Below are 27,329 nucleotides of genomic sequence, written 5' to 3'. Positions count from 1 at the left end.
TACTAGATTTATCAGGGTGATAGATGGGAGAGAGATTGAGGGCAGGGTGAAAAAGGTGAAGGGATTAAGAAGCACAAATTTGTAGTTACAAAATAGTCATGGGGGTGTAAAGCAAAGGGAACATGGTCAATAATATGGTAATAAATATGTGTGGTGCCAGGTGGCTACTAGACTAGTCAGGGGGATCACTTTTTAAATTATACAAATGCTATGGACTTGAAATTATGCTGTGGACCTGAAATTAACACAAAATAATATTGAAGTTTAACTGAAAGATTTAAAAAATGGGAGGGGGGGAGTGAAGGGGAATAAGAGGCCCAAATTTCCAGGTATAAAACAAGTAAGTCATGGGGATGTAACGTACAGCATGGGGAATATAGTCAATAATACTTTGATAGCGTGGTACAGTGTCAGACGGTTGCTGGACTTCCGGTGACCACTTTTTTATGTATATAAATGTTGAACAACTATTGTGTACAGCTGGAACTGATATGATGTATATTTTAAAATAAAAATCCTAAAAAAATAAAGGAATCAGAATTATATGAATTTGTGAATATCTTTCTAGAAATTATACTTTCATCTGTAACTCTTGGTTTATCAACATGTGACCAATTAGGAGTCGTGGAGACTACAGGAGACCAGCAGAAAGCTGAAAATATCACATTCAGGAGGAGCAAGGTAATATTAATGCCCTTGTTTATTTTTCCCCAAATGCTGCCAAGAATTTTTGGTGACTCTTTTCAGAAGGAGATACTCATAGAAAGTTTAACAGGGATCTTGGCCTGTCAGAACTTGTTGGGACGGTAGCTAAGCTTTTATCCCAGAAGCTAATAAAAGTTGTTTTTAAAGAAATGCAAATCATTTTTAACATATGCAGAAAAAGGCAAAAAAATTCCAATTTCTCCACGTATGATATTCATAAATTAAAAGTCACTATTGGGATGATAAAGATATGAAATAAATGGAAAATGCTTCAGGAAAGATGACACACTGGCAGAGATTACTTGAAGTTCAGAGAGGATTCTGAGGTAATTCCAAATAAATTCTTGTGTAATCATTTATGAGGCATGTGGGATTACTCAGATATGCCAGTGACCTAATCTAATATCTCAAATAGAAAAAAAAAATATTTTAATGGTGATGGAAGAGGGAATGGGGGTTGGGGATGAGCAAACCAAAGACAAATTATACAAGACATTCTATTCACTGAATAGTCCAAAAATCTGAGGTTGTGCTCACTTCAAAACTTGTCTTGACTTGCTTTAGTGGCTGCTAATGTAGCTGTATTCTTATAACACTGTCCCTTATGTTGCATTTTTTTTTAAAAAAAGAATGGCAACATTTCCCTTTGGGTCTTTAGGTGTGCATAGCAGAACAATCCCAAGCCTTCCACATTTGAAGAAAAGATATTGGAGTAATTATTTTTATTTTTAATGCAGACCATCACTGGTGTCTCAATGTACCTGGCAGACAGGGAGCTACAGTGGTTAAGGGTACGTCCTTTGTCTTCAGACCCAAGTCTGAGGCTCAGCTCTGCCATTTACTAGCTATTTCACTCCGTGCAAATTGTTTAACCTAAGTTCCATTTGCCTTGGCTGAAAAATTGGGATAACTACATCATGTGTGAAACAACACTCCGTGCCGTGCCCAGCCCTTAGTAACTGTTCCAATAAATACTGGTTAGTGCTATGATGGATCCTTAATCATGATTTTTCTCAAAAGGAAAAACATCTCCATGATAAAGGGTCTGGGAGTGGAAGAAGCATGGCTGTGGATTTTGAGAAGCCCCTTTAAATGGGCTCATCATTGTCATCAAACAGTAGTCTGGTCTGAAAGTAGGGCAGTGCCCACATTACAGTACCTTCTGCAGAAAGGAGACAGCGTCCGGAGATGCTCCCTGAGGACGCCAGAGAGTGGTCTACACTGGGAATTCCGAACTCAGTGGGCAGCTGTTGACGGTGCCCTCTGGGGAAAGTGTTCACGTAGCGCTGGTAAATGTGTTGCCATTACAAAGCAGGACCAATATTTGAAGGTGTTCTTGCTGTCATTCTTACAAGAAGTCCACGGCATGTTCACTGGACTTCCCGTACCCCAGTATCAATGCAAAAGCTTCAAGAACCCAAATGTGCAAAAGCAAATCCTCTTCTGTGCATTTGATACCCCATCCTCTTCATTACCTGACAATAACTGTGAATTTTGGTGATGGGGAGGGAAGCAGGAGGAGACGGCAGGAACCATAAAACAAGAAACTGTATTTAATATTGAAAAGAAATTGTGTATTTGAAAGCTTCTTGCGCCAAACTGTCAAAACAAAAAAAATTCCCTTAGTTTTTACAATACTCATCCCTCACTTCAATTTTGTGGAAAATCTTATCAACACAAAGATACAGCAATGCCTTTCACATGCTGAAAGGTCTTTCCGAATTTTAATATCAAAGCAGTTCGTGTGTGGGGGTCATTACTGCAATTCTAACATCATGTATCACAAATCAAGCCCAAGGTATGAAGATAATGTTACATATAAGTGTTAACCAGCCACGCAATGAAAAGAATACAACCACATTTTCCCCCTACAAATTACCCCTTTTCAACAACCTACCAAAGCCCACTGGAGTTCAACTGAACATAATGATTCGTTCTACAGAATCAACACTGACTGAACTCAAATTCACAGTATCTGTTTCTCCCCACTCCTCTTCTCCTAAGCAGGCCACTGGGATGATATTTGATTTCATGTTTAGATAGTTGGGAAATGAATAAATGTGTGGAAAAAATATGGTGACTCCAGTTTTTCTCCTGTTTGGATTCTGCATAAGAAAGTGATGAAAGTGGAAAGTAAAAGGGATGCTGAAAGGGCTCAGGTGGTACCTAGAATTTCTCTTTGCATATAGTCTACCTGGTCTAAACCATCAGGCTAAGCTAGGGAAGTTGGCTGTAAAAGTTTTGGGCACTGGTGCAGATCTAAGGCAATCATCTGACTCAGAATCTACTTGAACTTGTCCTTATAAACACGTTCTATAGCATCCAGGTATCCAGCCACGTTGTCCATGGAAAGCCACTTACATTGAATCATAAGATGCTCCATTTACAGGTGGCTTGGAGAGTGGTTGTTAACTCTCGGACTATACTTACTAGATTTACTCATAATTACTTAACTATTAATGTTAACTACATCACAACCTTCAGCAAATATCCATAGCAAAGTTCAAAAAAGTCTTTAAAAAAAGAAAACCATTTTTTGAATTTTCCACTTGAATGAACTGGTATAGACTAAGCTGTAGCTGAGTACACAACCAAGAAAAAGTGGGTCCTTTTACATTTACATCCTTGCTCAATAAACAAACAGAAAACAAACACACTCTTTCACGAGCTTCTTCCTAACTAGTTTCCATCCTTCAAAATGGAGGTTCTAATACACTTAATTTTACTTGCTGAGTGTTCTCCCAATCACCAATCTTAAAAATCTGCTTGTACATAAATTCTTCCTATTCTTGCCTGCTTAGACTCCCATCCTGAAAGAGAGAGGGCGAGAGAGAAGGTGGTTTCTTTCCAGGTTCAGAAGCTGATTAAAGGAGCTAATTAGTTGCCTTGTAGGCAACTACATGATTGAGACAGTCTGAGCAGCTTCGTATTTCCCTATTGTTAACTGGATATAATGCCTTTTCTTTTCACTTAATTTGTTTCTTTTCAACACCACAAACACTAGCTATGTTTCAGTTCCCTTTTTTCCAATAAAGGTAAAGTACCGGCCATCAAATTAGAATTCCCCCTCTTCCTACTGAGAAAACCAGGAAGTTGGATTTCAAGTGTCCATTCGTCCTCCTGCTCCTTGGAAGAACTCCCGGTCTTTAAACTGACAGTGCAGCTGCTGACTGAAAATTACACAGAAAGATGAATACATTCTCAAGCTAATGTTCTGTCAGGCAAATTTATTGTGAGTTTACAAAACACTTATGTTTAAATAAAGGCCCATTAAAAAACATCCATAAGGAACAACAATAATTGGGAAGTAGAATGAAAAGTTCACTTTCATTTCAACATACTACTAAGTGACAGGACTGTCTGGTGATGACCAAATGCTTGGACCATGTGTGACCGCCATCACTGAGCCAAAATATGATCACATGCCTCAGAGTCAGAGGCTGGCTCCACAAGCCAGCCAGCTTTCCCGGGCAGAGTCAGAAACAGGGTGCTGGTGGCTTCTATCTACACCCAGGTGACATGTGAGGAAGGGTGAAACTTATAGCCACAAATCTTCCAGAAATAAAGTAAATCTGCAATTTATCCATAATTCAAGAAAAATAGAAAACAACAAGGAAAAGAGAAAAAGCAAGGATAAAACAATACTATGGTGCAGGAAAAAAAAGAGTACCTGAACTAGAAGTCAGATCTGGCTTCGAGTATTAGCTCCTGCTAACCGACAGGGGAAGCCCCTCAACCACTCTGAATGTGGGTAACCTCATCTGGAAAATGAGGGCTTAATGTAACTTGATCTCCAACTGTCTTTCAGTTGTTAAATAAGTATTTCAGATTTAAGGGAGTAGGGGACCTAGCTTACCCCTACCGTTATATTTCATGCCCATCACATATTTACTCTTAATAAAGAGTTGTTTAAATATGGTGATACTGGTTCTTAAAAAAATGTTTATACTTAGGCCTTGATGAAAATCCTCACACATCGAGAAATAACTGAGATAAAACTGAATTTGGGTCAAGACATGCCAATCAATTCAAGACAGGAAATAGTGTCAATATGACACTTGGAACTTCAAGTGCCATAATGCAATTTGATACTATTAGAACTGAACTTACTCTTATATAGAAAGTTTAAAAAAAGTAAGGGTAAGAAAATTTTGTAGTTAAAAATGAAGGGACCACTTCAGGTTTACTAGAAATTCCCTAATACAAAAATATCTGACTAAACTAAAAACCACCTGTAAGCTACTATCTATTTTACTCAAAATAGTTGTGTGCTATTGCTATCTTGATTTGTCAATCTTATTGGTGGAGCACATGGCCAGTTTACATTTACAATGGATTCCTGTGAAATTAAATACTGTATAGTTAGTATGGCCACTGATGTATATTTACAGAAAAAAGATCTATGGCTGATTCATTTAGATATGTTTTGTTATAAAGCCAAAATTTCCAACGGGCTCCCTCATGGCAATGAATGATACCATATTATCAGACAGAAGTAAAGGCAGACTTAGCATGAGCTGCAAGTTATTTTTCCCATCATATTCACAGCAACTAATTTACTACACATTTTCTCAGTGGCTTCATGAAAAGCAGTTAAAAAAAACCAACCATGAATAAACGACCAAGAGATTACAAGCAAATGCTGTCTTTTGGAGGTAAGAGGTGACAATGTCAAAAAAAGCGTGCAAAGCAAAATTTCTCAACTTTTGCATGAAGTGTTCCCTACTGTACTATAAACAGTCTTTATCTCTGTAGTCGTCCTTTAAGGACTCCGCTCCTAAAAAAAGAGTAAGTTATTTCAGGAATCTCTCTGTTGATTAGATAAATAAAATGTGACAAAAGAAATACTGAGGCACTTTTTAAAATTTTTTGGTCAAGTTTAGTTAATACATTCTTAAGTGTTCATATTTGTACAATAGAAACAATTTTTAAATAGAACATATTACTCTTGAAATGTTCATTAAATTGGGCTAAAGCTCTAAGAAGGCATTCTGTAGCATCCTACACACTGGATTCCATAACTTAGTTTAATTGTCAGACACCCACTTGTGCCACCCAGGGTCAGCAGAACAAAAAATTCTATTTTATCAAAAACTGAGTTTCCTGTTTAAAGTAAATGCCATCTTTAGTACCGTTGATGAAGAGCTATTTCAGTCCCACATGAACTGTTATATCTGGCTTTCACTGAAAACTACACGGGTAAACGCCAGCATCATTCTGAATTAGGAAACTTCATTATTTCTGCTCCATGAAAGGGTTTCGGTTTGACCTTGCGCTGGGAATGCTCTGAACCACAGCAGAGGCCTCCAGGGAGCAGCTGAGCAGCTGTCGTGTTTCCCAGCAGAGCAGGGTGTGACATTCTTCTGTTCACCATGTTTATTTAACGGCACACTAACTCCCCGGCTGGCGGTGTGCTGAAAACTCCAACCATTATTATTCACCACTGTGTAACTTTACTACACAGTTGAAGAGATTTCTCATCCATTTTAATCTTAACAATGAATAACACACTATTTTATATATTTGGGTCAAATTAATTTTATTATGCTCCATGATGAATTGCCACCAGTGCAACATCCTATCCACTATACATTTCAAAAAAAATTCACATACTAAACAAAATTTCAGTTGATAAATGGAAACGAATGATTGAACGTCTTTATGAATCTCATACATACAGTATGTGGCTAGCTGAAATTGTCTATCACATAGCACTTAGATATAAAAAGCCTCATGCTAGGTTGTTAAATGTGAGGGCTGTCAGACAATCATTTAGCTGGAGCACACAGTGGAGGCTGCCTGGCAGTGCCACTGCAGGTACAGAGCTGCCCACAGTGCAACGTGGTGGAGGACTGAAGCATGCAGCCTTCACGTTGAACGTGATTCAGGTACCGTGCCCGGACAGAACGCCACAGCGGCTGTGTTTCAACCAATAGTAATTCAGACTTTGTGCAACAACAACAAAAAGTCTTTATATCTTTAAGAATAAACTCAATTACCTTTGGCAAATTTTACACCCATCTTACAAGTTCAAAATTGTGTTTCCAAGTCAAAGAATTAATATCCTCTGCTTAGAGTAGCTCCTGATAAATACTTATCAGACCAAAGTCAGCTGGAAAACCCTGAATTCCTTGGCCAAAAGTTAAGAAAGATCTTAAATTGGCATTACCTTAAAGACATTTCTAGGATATTTAAATGCTTTTTATAATGTCAAAAAGAAAAAAAAAGGAAAATGTTTAATATCACTTATAGTAATTATACTGCTCTATTTACCACTTGCACAAATTCCTCATTTTATTGGTTGGTAGCTGTGCAGCCTCATCCACAGCAGACTCACTAAGCTCAAGCCACAACAAAAACCATAGTAAGCAGGAAAAGGTTTCCAGCAGCAGAGGGCACTGTTTTTGCAAAAAAACAAAAAAGTCTAGAATCTTTCCCATATGCTTAAATTACTCTTGCAAAGACGGAACATTCTTTGAATAACTTAACTGTTTTACTGCACCACTTACTGCTTTCAGCAACAAAACCTTTTAAATTATTTCTTATGAGAACGAGATGCATGATCACGAGAGATTATGTGATAATTGGTGAAAATTCAAGCCACATCTCGCAGGTCCAGCCTGTCAAGATCATGCCAATACTAGATTTTGGTCGGTATAATTCTATAGAGCTTAATTTTTAGTGGGCTATTGTGACTACAGTAATGAAATACATTTGGAACTACATTCTGCATATGACTCAATGTGAGAAAAAATGTGTCTGTACTTAAATCAGATCATTTTTCTACCTAAACTTTAAAGTAGGTAGGTATGATAACTAGCACTATAAATATGAAAACCACCTTTAGGCAGATTAGTGTATTGTAGAGAGGCAAGGAAACCCTATTTTTAACATATCATTTAGTATACATAACAAATGTGCAGGTTGTAAAGTTTTGTTTTTTTTAATCTATCATTGAGTTACGTGTTCCAAATATAACCCTTCACCTGACATTTGACAAAAACCTTGAGAAACTATAAAAAAAAAAAAATAGCATAGTAGGTTCAGCATTACAGTGAATAGCTTTGCCAACTAGATTAGATTTTTATGGTTGTTATTTTTGAATACCTTGATCCATATGAATTGCAAAATAAAAACACTTAATTTCTTATTTTTATAATGTTCTGATTTTCTATAGCATACTTAAACAAATATTGAAGTAATCATAATGTATAGTCTCATTCATATAGAAGAAAATTATCCCCAAGACCGCTGCCCCAACTCGAACACTTTAAGTAACATTTGTTTCAGAATAATACCATTTAAAAAATATTTCTTAAATTTTTGCCAAAAAGAGCCTGCCACATTTGCTATCACAGAAAAGTAACTTCAGTCAAGTACAGGTATGTAAGGGCTCCTATGAATCCAGCCTCCAAACGCCACTGCTACACAGCAATAGCCAATGCCGCTGTCAGAGGTGTGTCACCATTTCCACGACTAGCATCTCTGTAGTGATTTCTGCAGACCATATTGCTAACATCTGAGAAACTGCATCAGTGTAGGGATGTCTAGAGAACTGTGCAATGTATCAGCTTCAACATTCACATAGCATTGTGTCCAAAACGAAGGGGCTAACTAAACTAAGGTTTGCATCACGTAAAAAAGAATGTAGCGCTATACTAGATCTTAGTAAGAAAATTTAGGTACAGAAAAAGTAGGGTATGAAAATAGTGTCTTCCTTCTGGCATTATAACTAAATTACATTAAGGTTTTTGTCAGTCTCACATATTATATTTAAACTCCCTTGTTGATGGAATGAAAACTATTCACAAATTCAGTGAGCATCCTGGTGTAAACTTGCACACAACAACAGGGAGTAGCTTTGTAGGGTATTATGACAAACCTTTACAGAGTAAATGAGGTATTGCACAGATTAATAAAAAAAAAAGCAAAAAAGGCAACAAAAATATACAGCAAATTGGTAGAACATTTACATGATAATTTTACAGAATCCATAGACAGAAAGTAGTGTTTAGTACTTCACCTTAAAAATATATATATAATATACAGATCAATCTTCCCATTCGTCGTCGTCCTCAAAATCTTCTTCATCATCTTCATCCTCATCCTCATCTAGAAGAAAATCAAGACAAAACCTATGTGTAAATAAAATATTACATAATTCTTGGGTGATTTCTCTGATTATTCAACTTCTGAAACACAAACCATTTGATACCTGGAGGAATACAGTTATTAAGACAGTTCAAAATGGATCTAATAAAATACATCTAAAGAGTCTGATGATGGGTTTCCGATTAGAACAAGAAGGAGTCGTAAGACGTGAATTCTATTCCTTAGTATCTATGTCACAAATTTCATCCTGTGTTTGTGTGTGTAAAATCACATTCAGGTTGGCCTCGCAAAATTTTAGACTCACACAGAGCAAGTTCAGTGTCTTCTTCTATTCATCACACAGATTCTCAAACTCAAAACTTCTAAAGCTTTATCTCCTCCTTCAACCTGCTTCTCCCTCACCGCCCTAGTCTGTCCTCTGACACTTACCATTCTCTCAGGCGTTTAGGCCAAAAACCTAGAAATTACTGTTGATTCCTCTGTTTTCACCATCCACCCACATCCAATCCATCAAGTTTACTTCTTTTCACCACTTCCACATCACCATCGTATCTTGCTTGGATTATTGCAATTCTACAGGCCATTTGCCTTACAGCAAGTAAGAGTGGTATTTAAATTCTAAGTTTAAAAATCTCATGTTTCTGTCCTTGTGGAAGCCTTCCAGGGGCTGGCCATTGTTACTTGGATAACAACTGATGTGTTACCTCACTCTACAAGACCTTACATGATCTGCCCAGTTATTGTCTGCCCCTCACCAAACTTTTCTCATAATGCCCTTTCCTTCAATTCACTGTTTCTAGATGCATGGCCTTCTTTCTGTCCCTTACACATGCCAAGTTGATTCTTGTTTTAGAGCTTTTGCTGTAGCTCTTCCTCCTGTCTCGATGAGTCTTCTCATCATTTAGCTTCACTCAAAAACCACTTCTGCAGAGGTACCTTTCCTGACCATCCTATGTAAACTACAACCCTCCCCCAATATCTGTAACCCTCTCATTTTCTTTTCCTCACAACACACACTCCTGCTTCTATTTTGTTTACAAATTTGTCTTCACACTAGAAGTTCCAAGACAGCAGGGGCTTTGCCGGTCTTTATTTATCACTGACTCCTAAGCATCAGAACAGTGATTCCCAGAAGCTGCTCTATAAACACTTGTTGACTGATATCACCAAATTCTATGAGCATTCTTCTACATTATACCAACTTTCCATAATTACTGACCTGTTAACAAGTATATACCGCATAAGACCATGAAGGCCAAGTTTGTAAAGCACTTGATAATGCGTTAGTAGAGAGCCAGCAGGGACTGAATATGAGACATATCTGTGGGCCAGAGGTACAGAAGACAAAACAATCTTTTTCCTCCTGTAGAACAGATTGGTGGAAGGAGTCTACAAATAAATACTTGAACTCTAGTATTAGAACTTGGAAATTAACAGAAGCCAAAAGGAGCAAAAATATCTTCCCTTTGCCCTGACCTAATAATTTATTATTGTTATTACTATTATTTTTAAAATTTAATTAAGTCTGATGGTTAGCTCTAAATTGTTAAGGAATTTGGAAAGGACTTTAATCAACTTCATGCTAACCTGTTTATTTTTCTAGTAAGAGAAACAATTTGCTACCAAACGCTTGTGCTTGACCTGCCTCGCAGAATCCACCTGGAGAAAAGCACCCAGCACGCCCAATGCGGAGCGTCCTTAGAGGACGACACAGACAAGCGTTTATGAGGAGGAGGAAGAGCTAGTAATTCTATCATCACGGACTATCACAGGAACAAAAATAGTTAAAAGAAATGGGTCCAAAAATAAGTAAAAACCACCTTATACATTCATTATATCAGCATGGCTATTATGTAATGCTAATTAAAACTGTAAAAAAACTTACTATAGGATGCTATTTAGCAGAACCCATAGGCTTCATAACAGAATGCTGTCTCATTATCACATATTTCACAGTAACCTTACATTCTCCTCCTCTGAGCAGGAGGAACTTTTATTTATCTTGTTGACATTAGCAGCTATCAAGAATCTCCCTGAGCGTGTGAATTTTCCATCTGAAGTTACCTTTTTCTTTTCCTATTCAGCCTGAACTTAGTGGTGATTAATAAATTGCATTTACTCTCAACAGACTTAGTTAATTCTCTTGCCATCTCAAGCTTCTGCCACATGATTCAACAGTTCAATAATATTCTCTTCTTTGTGCCAGCCACTGTGTTTATTGGTGATACGTCAATGGATAAGCAACTTTTCCCGCCCTCAACGTGTCCTGAGCCGGGTGTGGATAAACTGAATACGATAATCATATTTTCTATAGTAATGTCCACATCCATTGCTATGTCTTAAAAGAACAGTTCAGCTAAATTTTTAGCACCAAACAGGTCAGAATATCACATTTTCAAGAGAAAAGTTTAGTTGTCTGCTCATTTAGAAGAATGTAAACTAGCAGATGAATGCTTTCTGCATAAACATTCGGAGAAGCAAAAAGTCTAGGAAAACAAAGGCTATCTTTAAAGAAAGGCTGTAAAAATACCACTGACATACTGGTAAGCTACCAACTCCAGTTACAATTCCAGTGATAGGAGGAACCTCATCAACAGGAAGCCACGAAAGAAACAGAGCAGGCAGTCTCCAAACCCGTTCTACCCTCCTATCCTCTCATGAACCCACTGACCCTGCTCTTTCCAGGTCACCGACAACCTACCGTCGCTAAAGCTAAAGCTTAGTAACACATATTCCCTGGTTTTCTCGACCTATCGGACACATTTGACCCAGAAGACCACCCTGATCCTCATTCAAAAATGTCTTCATTTTGCTTCTAGGATACCACATTCTCCAGCCCTCAGATCTCATCAGATCTTTTCTATTTACATCCACTTCTTTGCTGATATCATTCAGCTCTATAACTTTAAATACCAAGTACATCTTAATAACAATCAAATGTATATTAACAGTCCAGGCCTCTCCCCTGAATTCCAGACCCATAACCAAATGCCTACTCAATACCTGTATCTGAATTTTTAATAGGTATCTCAAATTTAATATGTATAAAACCAAACTCCTAATCTTTCCTCTCAAACCTACTGCTCCTCCTTAAGTCTTGGCTTACTCCATTAATGAAAATTTCACCCTTTCAGTTAGTTGCTCAGGTTAAAAATTTTGGAGTCATTTCTTCACTCCTCTCTTTTTTTCAAGCATCACTTCTAATCCATCAGCAAACCCAAATGACCTCAGCATTCAAACTATAAGCAGGGTCCGACCACTGCTCATTGGTGCTACCAATGATTCAAACCTCCATCACATCCCATCTTGCCTGGATCTCTGCCTCTGCTAAGAACCTTCCCATTGTTTCCCATCACACTCATGGCCTCCACAGCCGCACTCCTGGCCCCTATTACCTCTACGTCATTCCTTCCGACTCTTTCCCTCCCACCCTTGCTCTAGTCACACTGACTCCTTCACAGGTTCTCAACCTCAGGCACTCTGCACTTGCTGTTACTGTCACCTAAACATGCTGCAAGTTTTCTACATGGCTTCCTTCTGGTACCATCTCAAATGTCACCGCAGCTACGCTGCATCACCCCATTTCAAAATGAACTTCCCTCCCACTGCCTGTAACTCCTTATACCTCCCTTCTCTGCTTAACTTTTGTCCTTGGTTTTTATCACCATTTAACATATTATATAATTTTCTAACTTATTTTGTTTATTGTTGTTTTTCTCTCTCACTAGAATGTATTCTCCACGAAGATATGGATTTTTGTTGTTTTATTATTTTATAATTACTCCACAATAAATACTTGTGGTTTGAATCAGCCTATTCTATCCTTGTAACACAGTAAGGGAACAAATATGTCAACTTAAGGAAAACAAATGTTGCTCGAGGATCACAGATATCTACATCCTTAGAGAAACACAGATTAGGGAAAGAACATTTATTGAAACCTACTACCATGTTTCCCCGAAAATAAGACCTATCCTCAAAATAAGCCCCAGGTAAGATTGTCAGCCAGATGGATGCATTTAGTATGTTATGACGATGTTCTAGAAGATGACACGACTATATTTGAATAAATGTAGATTGTTGTACATGAAAATACGCCCTAATGTGTCTTTTGGAGCAAAAATTAATATAAGACCCGGTCTTATTTTCAGGGAAATGTGGTATAAAACCTGGACTTATTTTTGGGGAAACGTGGTATGTGCTAGGCATCATAGCACATTTTATTTAGTTTATTTAATCCTCACAACAATCATATGATTTTTGAACTTTCTCCACATAACAAGAACACTGAGGTCCAATGAGTAAATGATGATTTAATAAGAGCAAAGATCTGTTTCTATCTAGTATATCATGCTGGAGAAGCTCTTCAGTAAACCTCAGCTCCTACATCAGCGAAACCCATATCCTTACTCTTTGTAAAAAGCAGTATTTACTTGCCTGTTGTGTGCATATGCTTAATAATAACCTCAAAATAGGTAGTAGTTTATTCACACAAATCTTTTTAAGAAATGACAAAAATGACCCCCCAAAAAAACAACCAGAAAAAAACAAAACAAAACAAAAAAAACCTTTCAAATTCTTTAGCAAACTCCAGAAACGGTGTAAATTATCTAATTTCTCAGCCTGAACTCTCATAAATCCAGGAACTGCCTGGATTTTTTTATGTCACAGGAATGTCAGGAATGAGATCCAGAAATTGCAAGCCTGTTTAGAGGTTGTCTGCCAGCATTCTATCTGTATTGCTCGGTACAGGAAAAGAAACTGCTATTTTTCCAAAGCTGTTCTTCCAATTTATGGTTATGGCTGTGGTATCCTGACATCCATTAAGCTTTAGACTGGTCACAGTGGTTGACAACTTTTAAAAATATGCCCTAGAATCCACATCAATAAGTTACTGATAGCAGAGAAAAGCTACTACAGACTGAATCATACAATAAAAAGAAAAATAGAGCTCAAACATTCAAATTCATTCAATATACATATACACATGGTAATATACCTGAAGAATGAATGGCTTTGCTCCTTTTTTGCATCACTTCCATTAATGCACCCACAATTCCTGAAGTGGGTGCAGGTGTCGGTGGTGTAGACTCTTGGCCATCAGATACCTTGGAAAAGAAAGTTAGCAAAATTCAGTACTAAATCCTTAGCAAAAAATTTTTGTCTCCAGAAAGTCTTACTTTCTTAGAAGAATTAGTTCTTAGTGTAAAAGGAAAAACAAACAAACAAACAAACAAAGCCCAGGACAGGGTTAACTCAACTAAAAAGAAATAAATTGCTGCTTTACTTAAAAGAATTATTGAAGATATACTTCCTCCCTTCTTAATGTTGAAGTCATCAATATATCTCCAAATTTAGGTTAACAATCAAACCCTTTCTTGGTGACACTTGCCCTTGCACCGGGGTACTTCTGTACACCAGCCTTAGGTGGTGACACCATTGAATATAACACTAAGGTAATACTGAGATTCCTAGAGTTGCTAGGTGAGAAGCACGATTAAGATACGTGAGAGCAGCTGCTGAGACTTACGTTCTCCTGGAAACACTCAGAGTTATTAATAATTCAAAAAACACCTCCCTTCTCATAGCACAGAACTTCTCTTTAAGAAGACGAGTTGGGTAGCTTTCACAATGTGCCTCCCTCACAAGACAGCGAACTCATTCTAACTCAAGTACTTCTCTCTGCTACAAAGTGTACTTTGAGGAAAAAATATTTGTATCAAAGATTCCCATTAAAATCTAAGTTCTACACAAAATTATCCCTAATTCCAACATCTATATTAAAAAAGAGAAAATACAGATGTCTGTAGAGATTCAGGAAAAAAAATCCCAATTTAGTGCTCTAAGTGCACAATGACTAAAATGAGCAGTTGTTCACACAAAATATTCGTTTTGTTTTGTTCCTGGATTTATACATGTAAAAATATTAATATTAGTATAATTAAAAGTGAAACAGCACAGCTGTACTAAATAATTATACAGGTTTTAGGACAGATAAGTAGATAACTACAATTTGAAATTCTAAATCATTTCCCAAAGAAAAATTACTTTATTAGGACAAACTTTTCATTTTGGTCTTTACAACTCTTCTCCTAACACTTCTTTTCTTTCTGGACTTAAAGATTTTTAAAAAATATTCAAAGTATTAATACTTCCCAACAAGACAAAGACCCATTCGTTACTATTTAGGTGTTTAGAGACTGCATAGTAACTATTACTGTTATAGAAGTGCCACACACAAAAAGGATGACAGACATCGTTTCAGAACTTTGACTTTCAGCAGGCGGCTTCAGAAAGCAGCCCCCAGTGTCAAGGGGACAGCGCGACTCCCCGTGAGCATAACAGGACACAACCTGTCACCAACTCATTTTGGAAGCGCTTATGTGACATGTTCTATCTCAGTACCAGGAACAAGGAATTCAAAATGCATGTAAGTAAAGACTTGCATCCTTCCTGCCAGCTTTTTTAAGTAAATCTGTGGTTAGTCATATTCATCATCTACTAAACTGATGATTTATATAGAATAGTTAAAGAAACACGGCCTGAGAAATTTCAACCACAGATTGGTTATCTTTTTAAAAATGAAGTAAAATTATGGACTCAGATTATATGTGTAACGTACCAATCATTCATTGATTATGCACTTTATGATAATACTACAATGTAATCAAAAGGAAAGTGATCATTTACGATGAAAGTTGCCTACTATCCTACTGTTAGAATGGAAAACATGTTTCTAAAACATTAAAAACTGTTTAGGGGAACATTTTTATTCCCTACAAAGAAATTTAGAGAACAATTTATAGGGTTTTTCTTCTCTCTCCCCTTTTTTTTTTGGGGGGGGGAAGGTTGGGGTGGGGAAACTGATGGGGAGAGTAATTAGGAAATATAACTCACCAACTGTTTAACAAAAGGGGACATAATTGTATTCATTAAAAATAAAATACCTTCTTATTATAACTAAATGAGAGGAAGAAACAAGAGTTGGTTGTAAAGGAGTGAGGAAATAGAAAAGAGAAAAAAGGTAGGTTAGAAACGAGAGATACAGGAATGAGTGACAGAGGAATGGGCACAAATTACAGGGGAAAAGCTGAAAGTAAATGACTTAAAATCCGCTATTCACCTGGGCTTTGGTGACTGAACAGTAACTGGTGTCTAATAATTGGTGTCTTTCCAATAACAACTATTCTAAGTTCTTCAACTGCTCCTGAGGAAACTTTAGTCTGAACTAAACGGGGAGAGGGGCCAGCGGTGACTGTTCACAGGCTGATCTAAGTAGCATCCTGAAGACATGTCAACAAGAGTCAGAAATTTTAAAAATTAGAAGTTTCTTAAATCTGTGCTATGCTAATGTTTGTTGCACTCAACTCGTATGTTCCCTACCCATTCTCTTCCTAGCCAAAACTTCTGACAAAGTCACCATAGTTCCCTGCACCGCAAAATAATTTTCAATTAAAATCTCCTTCTTTCATCTCCGTTTACTGTATAGAAAAAAACCATCCATGACCAGTCTGAAGGCCTGCAAAGCAAACGTTCCTTTTGGAACTGAGGGACTACATAGAAAGTCCCAAAAGGAAGTTCTGAATGCAGGCAGTGTAGGCTCCAGGTGGGTTGGCAAATGATCGATCACCCAGGGGCCAAACTTACCCTGCCCATTTTTGTGTAACCTTGAAGCTGAGAGTGATATTTACATTTTTAAATGGTTGAAAGACAATCAACAGAGTATTTGTGATACATGAGTTACATGAAATTCAAATTTCACGGTCCATAAAGTTTTATAACCACAATCATGCCCACTTATTTATGTACTGTGTATGGCTGCTGCTTTTCTGGTACAATAGCAGAGCTGAGTAGTTGTGACAGAGACCATATGGCTTGCAAGCCTCAAATATTTACTATCTGTTCCTTTAAAGAAGTTTAGCAAACCTCTGGTCTGGAAGATGAAATGATCCTTTCATCCAATTCAGAGAATCCAAAACTATACGCCATCAGTGTCAGAAATTCTATTAGAACCCTAAGTTTTCTGTAGAGTCTGATTCACTACTCATCTAAATTTCAGAACACCTAACCTTTAGAATATCATTTTGTTTTATGAGGTTACTGATTTGAATTTACCTAGGTGACTATAATTGGTTTCAAGAAGGGCTATTTTTGCTTCTCCACAGTTTAGCAAAACATTTTTTTCTTTAAAGTACCTTTTATTTAAAAGTAAAGTCTAGGAAAATGAATTGTAAACATATTGTAAAATTCCATTTGCATGAAGATCTAAAATAGGCCAAATTAATCTACGGTGATGGAAACCAAAGCAGTGATTCTTTTGGGGAGAGGGACTAAGTGGGAATGGGCATGAGGAAACTTTCCGGGGTGACATTTTGCTATAGAAGTATGGGTTAACAGGTATTGGTATAAATTTGCGCACATTATGGTATACTAAAATATCAGAAATTCATAGGTTAAAAAAAAATACCAGGAGAAAAAGTAAAAATAAAGACTTTCAAAGGTGACTTCTAAATTACTTTAAAATCCCACTATGACAGAGACTAAAACGGAAAGAACATATTACTTACAGATTTCAGCTGAATACCCTGTCGAATCTGGTCTAGAAGTGCATCCCTCCCCGAGCAGGACACCGGTCGACTGTTCTGTTCCACTTTTTTTAGCTGAGCACCCTCTCTAATTTGATCTAAAAGAGCTGCTTTGTTTCCTGCAGGAGCTGGAACTTGATGGTCACCATCGGAAGAGAGGCCAGGGGGCGGGGGCGGCCCTGGGGGTGGCGGAGGTGGAGGCGGTGGGGGTGGCGCCGTGGAGCCCGCCAGAGACAGAGGCGGAGGTGGCGGAGGCGGCCCCGAAGGTGCAGAGGAGGGAAGGGCTGGAGGTGGAGGAGGGTACATCCTATTGGGTGGCGGTGGAGGGACTCCTACACCTGGCCGGGACGGAGGTGGAGGTGGAGGGGCAGCGGTGGGCGCTCTTGAAGGTGGTGGAGGCGGGGCGCCCCTTCCTCGGGCAGGAGGAGGAGGAGGGCCTGAGCTATGTGGAGGGGGGGGAGGAGGCGGAGGCCCTCCCCTGGATGGTGGTGGTGGTGGTGGTGGTGGTGCTGAAATAAAGAGAGAAAAAAAAGAAGGCATGTTTTTTAACCCATGCACATCAGACTGAAAAAGTAACTCACTTCAACATGCATAAAAAAATATGAGACTGAAAAAAAAAAATGGCATCACGTTTGTTTATTTTTATAAAGATACCTGACCACAGATGATATCTTACAATTCTATGTGGGAATACTTGGCTTAAGGGTCACCTTCCCGATGTTTCTTGAAAACATATTAGCTAAAATAGTAGAATTTAGTTTTTAGGAATCAGCACCACTTCTGAAGGTAAGAGAATAAACACTTCTTATAACAACAAAAATATAACAATGAAATTAAACATTTTGGGTCAATAAGCATTATTTTACATTTTAATAAAAATAACGGATTCCTTCTCTCTTTAAAGAATCAAGTATACGTAGTTGTTTTATAAAATTAATTTACATTTAGAATTAAATAGTTAATGTAGTATATAACCTATTAAAATTTATTGAAAGTAATCTGAACTAAACATAAATATAACACCTTTCCTTTTAAAATATAAACTTTTTTCACCTAACTTATATTCATACTTTATGTCCTATGTTTTCTATATATATATATAGACTATATAACAATACACATTATATATCATATAAATATATATAATATAAAAACAATATGTAATGCAATATACTATAATGGCATATAATAACATAACATATAATATCCTATATTTCTAAAAGATGGTAATTCTAGTGGTGACATTAAGAGAGGCTGGTTGCTCAGATGAAACGTTCAACCACTCCTTCAGGAGACATGAACTGTTAACAAATTTCTACACACTGCAAAATTAAAATTAATAAAATATTAACATTACTCTGGTAGTAATGATAATTACATTCTTATTCTACTTAAGTGGAAATGTAAAATACAACTAATAAATATAAATATACTATATAATAAATATAATTCAAAGTATAAATTTGTTACCTTTCTGGAGGCATAATTTTACGGACAGTATACAAAAATTTACACAATAAAAAACTTCATTATTTCTCCATTCATTTAAAAACTGAATAGAAAAATGAACTTTTAGGAGTAGAGAAATCCTAGGATCCATAACAGTTATTTGTATTTATTGATACAAACTGTAATATATTATTGATGGATAGTTCTACAATCTATACAAATACGAATACCTGCCTTAATTACAAATAACAATAATGAAATGATATCAGAGATGAAAAAAACTGCTCACTTCAAAAGAAATAAAATGGCATCCTCCAATTTCATTTGGAAACATGCTATTTAAATATGCTTTCACATATAATCATAAACCTTAGATGAAGTCTGCAGAAAGGCCAATATGCACAAGGGTACTGTCTCCTGGAATACAAACTTTCATAACTGGAAATAACAAAGCTGTAAACAGGAAGAGTTATCCCACACAGATGCAGTCTGTCACAGAGGGAAGTTCCTAAGATTTACACTCAAGATATACTGAAGTTGGGGCATTGCAGCTAAGGCATACCCAACTTTTTCACTGGATCCAAAGCAAGGAGACTTCTTCTAATATATTTTGTAATTAAAGGGCAAAAGCAAGAGCATATGGTATATATGTATTATGGATATTTCCTGCATAAGACAGTATATCAAATCCTTCAAGCGGATACAGAGAGCTCTTTTTAATCAGTTTAAGACTTACATTTCAAATATTACCAGTGATATTTGTCTAGGCTGGCACTTCTATAATTTAGCTGTTTGTTAATCAAGAGGAAAAGGACCCACCCTATTCTACTACAAAAGGTTATTTCACGGAGAGCTGGATCCATAATCTTTTACATGTCAAATGATCTATTTCTTCAGTAGAGAGAATTAAAGTTCCTTTGAACTTGCCAGTAAGTACGTTTATCGGAATTATTTGGGGTCCAATTAATACTCATTCAAACAAACACTACCTCACTGCTCAGGGAAAGGAAGAGCCTTAATGTATAATGGATAAATGGTCAGCTGCATCCACTTTTGGGTATAGCACAAGTTTAGCATTTCTATTACCTGGAAAAGTGACTGGAAACGTCTCTATATTTTCATTAGGAAAACATCTATTACCAACTTTCTGTTTTCATAGTATGTATTACATCTACATAAAAAGGAAAGTATGCAGTAGACATGCCATCTCCCAATGTAAAAATGTGAATTAAAGAATGACAGCAGGAAAGGCAGAGGTTAGGTTTACACGGACAGAAAGGCCTGCTAAGCAGGCACCACACACCATTACGAGAAAGTCTGATGGCCTACAGATGCTCAAAACTCTAAGGGTCACCACAAACACCAGAATCAGAATCACAATAGTACTTTTAAGATTTAAAAAGAAAGTGAAGAACATGAAACAGAAGTTACAACAAATAAAAACTGTTCTTACTATCAAAGCTTAGTTAAAAAAGAAAAAGACTGAATGAAGCTTACAGAAATAACCTTGTCTTGATGGTACATTAAAAAGAAAAGTTGATATATTTAGAAGTAATTAAGTTTCAGATCAGTATTAAGAGTAATTGTTAGATAACTCTCTAGGTATTTGATATCTATCAAATTATAAACAAAAACGATAAAATGTAATACTTAAAAGAAATACAGTATTTCAGAATTCAGGAAACATTAAAGAACTGCTCTCATGCACTCTCATCATGATAAAGCAAACTGAAAAATGTTATCCACCACAAATTAAAATTTATGGGAATAGTAACGACTCCCAGAGTAGGCATTTACAGACCTAAGTGCGAGTTTATTTATGTTTAGTCCTCCCTCCCTGCCCCAAATTAATGTAAAAATGTAAGTATATTTAATATAGGTTATTGAAATAATGCCAAGTGTGAAAAGCAATCACTAAAAGTAAACATTATTTAATAAAAACAACAGTGGTGCTGTGGATGAGTTTTTAAAAATCCACAGAATTTAAATAAAATCATCTAAATTACAGACAAAATACGAGCTCTGACTCATCTAGAAATGAATTTTCTTTGTACTTGAGCCATCTATTTGCCCAAAACATTAGTTTGAGTAGAGGGCACAAAACCTCACTGGATGTTAGATTTGGAGGCAGGAAAAATGAAATCTGTTTTAAAAACAAACACATCGCAGCATGCATAATTTAGTACACGGGTCAAGTAACATCCCACATACATACCACTCCACTGTGGTGGACCTATAGGGCAGATTATTCTGAATTAACGAACTTCGGACAATTACACATATACACAAAAAAGATACACTGGAAAACACAAACCTACTCTTTATAAAATCTGATTACATGAGTTTACAAAATAAGTTTCAAGAGGTTTGATTCAGTAGCTATTAAACAGATTTTAAGGACAACTTCGTAACATCTCCCTCTAGTTTTTTTTTTTTTTTATATACTCTGAACACATTATATGCTCTGCCTTGAAAATATTTCCGCAACACAAGGAAAAACATTTACTCTTCCTTTAAATAAAATTTATCTTCTGTAAAATCATTCTTTGGTGTCTAAAAGGTTTCACATTGGAAGTTAGGTTTCTGAGTATGGTAAGAATTAACTTTGTTCCCAAAGCATGTTTTTTAATGCCTGTTGTCTTTTTTTGTTTGTTTTAGGTAATTCAGTCGAGGAAAGACCTTGCCTAATTCGATGTTTGAAAATCAGAATGACAAGCAGTACTGATCAAGTTTAAAAAACAAACCCAATCAAGTTACTACAGTCATTTTGGGCACAGGCATTCAAATGAAAGGGCAGTAGTATGCATGGTCTAATAAACGTCAGGAAGAACGTACACCTGTGAGTTCGGAGAGCTCGGAGAGAGCCTGAGCACCATTTGGTGGTGCACAGTGAAGGCGAGTGAGTGGTAGCAGTGGAGAACGAGAGCCCGGAGCTCACAAGGGTCAAGACCTTCCGTCATCTGTACACTTAACAGGAACTGTGACTTTTACATTATTCACAACAGTGCAAGGCTCAAGACGGTCTTGCTAACAAGCCACAGAATTTGGAAATGTAGTTTTGTCACAAAATAATACAAATTAGTGTTACACTAGTTTCAGTGGAACTAGCAGTGCACTTCCACAATAGTAACTACGGCCAAATACTTGTTTACACATCTGTTCCCACACTAAACTATACGATTTCTGAGGGCAGTAACCATACCCTTATGTTTTAATCTCCTGAGTAGAGACTAGTGCTGGCATAACAACGTTTACTGAATATCAGCACGAATGAACAAATCAAAGACTGAATGAATGAACATCAGCAGTGAAAACACTTCAGGTGAGTCAAACACCTAAGTTAAAATGACAGGTAAATTCTTCAGAAGAATGCATACTAACTGGAGCTTTTGTTTTGCTACGCTGTTATGCATATGCAAAAACTAAGAAGAAGAAAAGCAGTCCCAAATAAATAAGGCGGCAAAGAAATGATTGTCATACTGGAAAATTGAGAGATACGTACTTGCATTTTTTTGTGATAATTATCAACATACAACTAAAATATAAGGTGCTTTGATCTTAAAAGGTTGCAAATTATTTGTACTCTCAGGTACCAACTGACAAATTTTGTACTTTACCTAAGAAAAAGTTTTTACTTAAAAAAAAAACAGAAATCTTTTCATTATTTATATTCTGAAAATGCTTTTATTTTCCAAATTAGGTAGTGATTATATTTAAATTACTACTTCTGAATTGAAGTAAAAGCAACTTTAATGACTTCTAAGATTCATTAAGTAAAATATTAGGTAACTATAATTTCTTATTTTAAAATAGAATAGCCAGAAGATTTTGTGTGGATTTTCATGAACTTAATATAACACTTTTTAGTAATATGCAAAAACTTGTCAAGTTTTTTAGTTACTCTACAATAATGTAAAACATAGTACACTGGGCCAAACCCGTTATCCATAAACTAAAACATTCTGATTGAAGAAGGGTCACATAAATGCACGTAGTCGTCTTCCATGAAAATGACCTCAAGAGTCAAAAGAAAAAATAGATCAGAATGCCTACATAGAAATAAAAATTACCTTGCCTTCGTAGTTCATTTTTAACAGCTTCAACACCTCCTGTTTTTTCAATGAAGTCATATATGACTTTTGATGTTTCTCTGTCTTTAAGTTGTGCCTCTGAGATTCCACACAGATCAAAAAGATTCTTCAATTCTGGATCCAAATTATTCAGCTACAACAGATGAAATAACCACTAACTATACAATCTATCCCAGTTTTAAAAATGAGCATAATGAATTCTCAGCTGTGCCCTTTACGAAATTATTTTAAGTGTATAAACTTTTAATATGGTTACATTATTTATATGCCAACTAAACTTTCTTATAAAAAAAGAACAAAGAATAGATTTTATATTTTATGTCATCTCTTTTTTGTTCCTACCTTCAAAGAGAAGGCTCCTCATTTAGATTTTTCTAATCCCTTCCTGATTCAGATATTTTTAATGCTCACCTATTCCACTTTGTCCTAAATAGGATTTAGATATAACCACAAATAGAAAACAATTCAATCAATTTGAAAACTTGAGGGCACGGCCTCCTTACGACCCCAAGTGTCCTGGACAGTGCCCAACACAAAGAGGCACTCAATAAAGGTTTGTGGAGTAAACACTGTAGTTAGAACAAAAATCACCAGAAAGATTTTTAACCTCGGTCACTAATATTTCTTTTCAAAATAATTTTTCCAAACCCTAATTATCTATCAAGTATAAGATACATATTACTTAGGTAACCAAAACAGAGATAAAATGTTAAACACTTTTATTTTTGGCAGCTGTTTCACCTACCTTGCTCACAGTGCTATATATTAATGAATGATGAAATTGCCAAAAATAGAATGGAAAGATCTAGGTAATTCAACAACTGTATATTTAGAATTTTGTTACAGTACTTTCTAATAATTTGGTATATAGTCCCCTGAAATGATCATTTAGCAGAAAAAAATTTCTTTTCTTGGCTTTCAAAGCACAAAGATTTTATTTACATAGGACATAAAGCCAAGGCATACAAAAACTTTCTCTTTAGAAACTTAGCCAGGCATGATAGAAAAAACTATGGTTTCAAACCTCAGTGGTATAAATACATAAACACAAGCACATTCAAATAAACACTAAAACTCACAAAAATTAAATAATAGTAATAAAAAAATTAAATATAGGCCATAACATTCCCACATATTTAATGTTTATGGCTTGAAAAGACACTTACATCAAAGCCAGTATTTGGATCCCAACCAACATGTCCAATGTGCCTAAAGTATAAGATAGGGGGAAAAAATAGAAAAATAAAATGCACAGAGGGCATTAAAAACATTATGTATATGAAATCCAATCCACCCATGAATTTTTGACCTTAACAGTTCTCATAGACATAACTATAACCAGAGAAAAACTGTACAAATATTCAAGAGACCAGGATTCTAGTCTTAACATTTTTGCACAATCTTTCTGAGCACTCATTTCCTTAACTGTCAAACTAGCATAAGAATACAAGCACTATATATATGACAGGATAGTTTTATAATGAGCTAGTGAAATAATGAATATGAAAATACTCGAAATATGTCATATAAATACAAGGGTTTGATGCTTGCTATATAGATTATGTCCCCCGAAAATTCATACGTTGAAATCTAATCCCCAACATGATGGTATTTAGAGGTGAGAGTTTTAGGAGGTGATTACATCATGACAGTGGATCCCTCATGAATGGGATCAGTGCCCTTAAAAAAGAGGCCCCTACGTGGATGGACCTAGAGAATATTATGCTAAGGGAAATAGGTGAGACTGAGAAAGACAAATACCATATGATTTCACTTACATGTGGAATCTAAAGAACAAACGAGTAAAAACGGAAACAGACTCAGAGATACAGAGAACAAGCTGAAGGTTGCTAGATGGGAAGGGGCGTTGGGGGATAAGGGAGAAGGTGAAAGGAATTAGAAAGTACAAATTGGTAGTCATAAAACAGTCATGGGGATGTGCAATACAATGTGGGGAATATCATCAATAATGTTGTAAAGATTATCTAAGGTGTGAGTTGGGCACTGGACTTATCAGGGGCATCACTTCATAGACTGTGTAGATGCCTGACCAATACACTATACACCTGAAGCTGAAGTAGAATAATAATGAATGTCAACTATAATTAAATGTATATATTATATATATATATACACACAGACACACATATATGTATTTTATTTATTTATTTATTTATTTATTTATTTATCTATCTATCTATTTATTTATTTTCCACGGGATGTAAAGCACAGCATAAGGAAGATAGTCAATAGTATTGTAACAGCTACCTACGATGTCAGAGCGGTAGCAGACCTGGAAGGGCTATCATTTAGTGAGGTGTGTAAATGTCTAATCATTACGTTGTTTTGTACACCTGAAACTAAAATAAAAAGAAGCCCTGGAAAGCTCCCTTGACCTGTTCCAACATGTGGAAACACGGCAAGAAGACGGCTGTCTATGAACCAGAAAGTGGAACCTCACCAGACACCAAATCTTGCCAGTGCCTCGACTTTGGACTTTCCCAGCCTCCAGAACTGGGAGAAATACATTTCTGTTGTTTATAAGCTGCCCAGTCCACAGTCTTCTATAACAGCAGTCTGAACAGACTAGAATAATGCCTCAAGGCGATTTCCAAATACCATTTTTAATAGAGAAAAGTGAGAAATAATTTTTATGTCTAACAGTTAATAAAGAAAAGAAACTTTATCTAATTTTTCTTTTCTAATGAGTGGAAAAGTAAATAAACTGTAAGATGCACAGAAACTCCACTGAGCAATAGCTTAAAAAAACTCCAACAAAAGCTATAGCTAAAAAGTCAAGCAAGTGATAAATATAAGGGTCCTACTGAAAAGAAAACAAAATTTTCTAACAAATTAAAAACCAAGAGTCGCAATGAATAAATCAAAAGTTAAGATAAAAACAACAAAAGAATTGTCTTACTGGAAATTGCTTGGTGTTCCAATATCTGCCTTGGTTAATCTCTTCTTTTTAGCTTTTCCTTTTTTCTTTTCTTTGGTATGGGAGATGTTGTTGACTTGTGGATTATAAAATCTATTTGTTGTGATTTCTGGATTTTTTATGTCAACTGTTGCCATAGGTAGGTTAGGACCTGCAAATAAAGTTAAAATAATATGAAAAGGATATAATTTAAGGTAACAATTATCACAATCATAATTTATAATTTAAATATCTTTTCTTGAAGTACGACCACTTTGTTACTATAAATTATTAAAATTTTAAGTTTGCAGGTTAATTTTCTTAAATAATGGATAAAGTACTGCCTAAACTTTAAAAATCTATAATAAATTCTTAAACACACTAGCACATTATTTCAAAGCAAACTTGGTATTTTTATAACATTAAACATCATCAGGAATATAAATTTTCAACAAGAGTTTAAATTGAATTGGTCTGAACCCTTAAATTTTGACTGTAATAGCCTCACACCCAACACATTACTCATTGGCAAAGTGGTGTATATTACATAACAAGAATAGTAAATGAAAAGTAAGAGCCGTTTACTTTGTTTTAAAACTAACAAAGAAATCTAGTCTTACCTCTTTGCTTCAACTCCAGTAGTTCATTAGAAAAACCGTACTAATGCAATTATTACTGCTATTTTTCCCCAAAACTGCCATATGTAAGTCCAGTAATATTTTCCCTACCAGTATACATACATTTTGACAATCAGAAGTATACAGCTCAAAAACTTAAGATGAAAAAAAAAACACTCCCAAAACATTTATCTTTTATCTTCTACAACGATCAACAGTAAAAACATCTCAGGCACCTTCGGATATTATTAATAACATCTCTAGGAGTTACACCTGTTTTATAATTCACAAAAATATTCTTGGTCTTAAAAGCATGAGATTCTGAACAAAACGTATTCAACTTAAAAATTCCTTATAAAGTTACCTAAAGGGCAACACATGTTCCTCAGAGGTTCCATTTTAATATATGATTCTCCGATAAAACCTCTTATCAGACCAAATTCCTCTGAGACGATACATTAATGACAATGTTCAAAACACAGTATAAAATGCAATCACCACTATGCAGAAAAAACAGTTAACATAGCAGGGCTGAAACTGCTATGTAGACAAAACCGCTTGCAGTCGCCCCTGAGCCAGCATCTGGGAACTTGGATTTCAAGAGGCTTCTTATTATTCCCTGATAACATGGGCTCTCTGTTTCTACACTGTTTATGATAACAATGCGGTTTACGCTTAACAGCTGCTTTCTTTCTGGGAGTTTAGAATCTTAGAGTTTGTGCTAGACAGAGGATATCTATGTGACTAGCCACCAAGAAACCCTGGGCTTTAAACAATAAACTGAGCTTCTCCTTGAGACAATATTTCACAAGCGCGGTCACAATTCATTAGGAGAGAATTTAAGTATATGTGA

General features: G+C 36.0%; 1 protein-coding gene across 4 annotated transcripts in view; it reads right to left on the bottom strand.

Annotated features, from left to right (window-relative positions):
* Nucleotides 1-6,218: 6,218 nt before the first annotated feature.
* The window catches only part of WASL (WASP like actin nucleation promoting factor), a 63,831-nt gene continuing 42,720 nt past the window's right edge, over nt 6,219-27,329 (bottom strand). For 2 of the 4 annotated variants that reach the window (XM_019750060.3, XM_019750058.3), the window contains 7 exons: nt 25,863-26,031; nt 24,109-24,151; nt 22,922-23,075; nt 21,067-21,084; nt 17,385-17,905; nt 13,817-13,925; nt 6,219-8,817 (listed from right to left, as the gene is read on the bottom strand). In XM_019750060.3, the coding sequence (XP_019605619.2) occupies nt 8,756-8,817; nt 13,817-13,925; nt 17,385-17,905; nt 21,067-21,084; nt 22,922-23,075; nt 24,109-24,151; nt 25,863-26,031 (1,076 nt within the window). In that variant the 3' untranslated portion in view covers nt 6,219-8,755. Of the gene's footprint in view, nt 8,818-13,816; nt 13,926-17,384; nt 17,912-21,066; nt 21,085-22,921; nt 23,076-24,108; nt 24,152-25,862; nt 26,032-27,329 lie in introns of all 4 variants that reach the window. The other 2 variants (XM_088799939.1, XM_019750059.3) reach the window with 2 other exon arrangements.

The sequence above is a fragment of the Rhinolophus sinicus genome, chromosome 8 (assembly GCF_057876585.1).
Source record: "Rhinolophus sinicus isolate RSI-liver-muscle chromosome 8, RSI-T2T, whole genome shotgun sequence".
Classification (NCBI taxonomy): Eukaryota; Metazoa; Chordata; class Mammalia; order Chiroptera; family Rhinolophidae; genus Rhinolophus; species Rhinolophus sinicus.
This window is presented reverse-complemented; position numbering and strand designations above follow the sequence as displayed.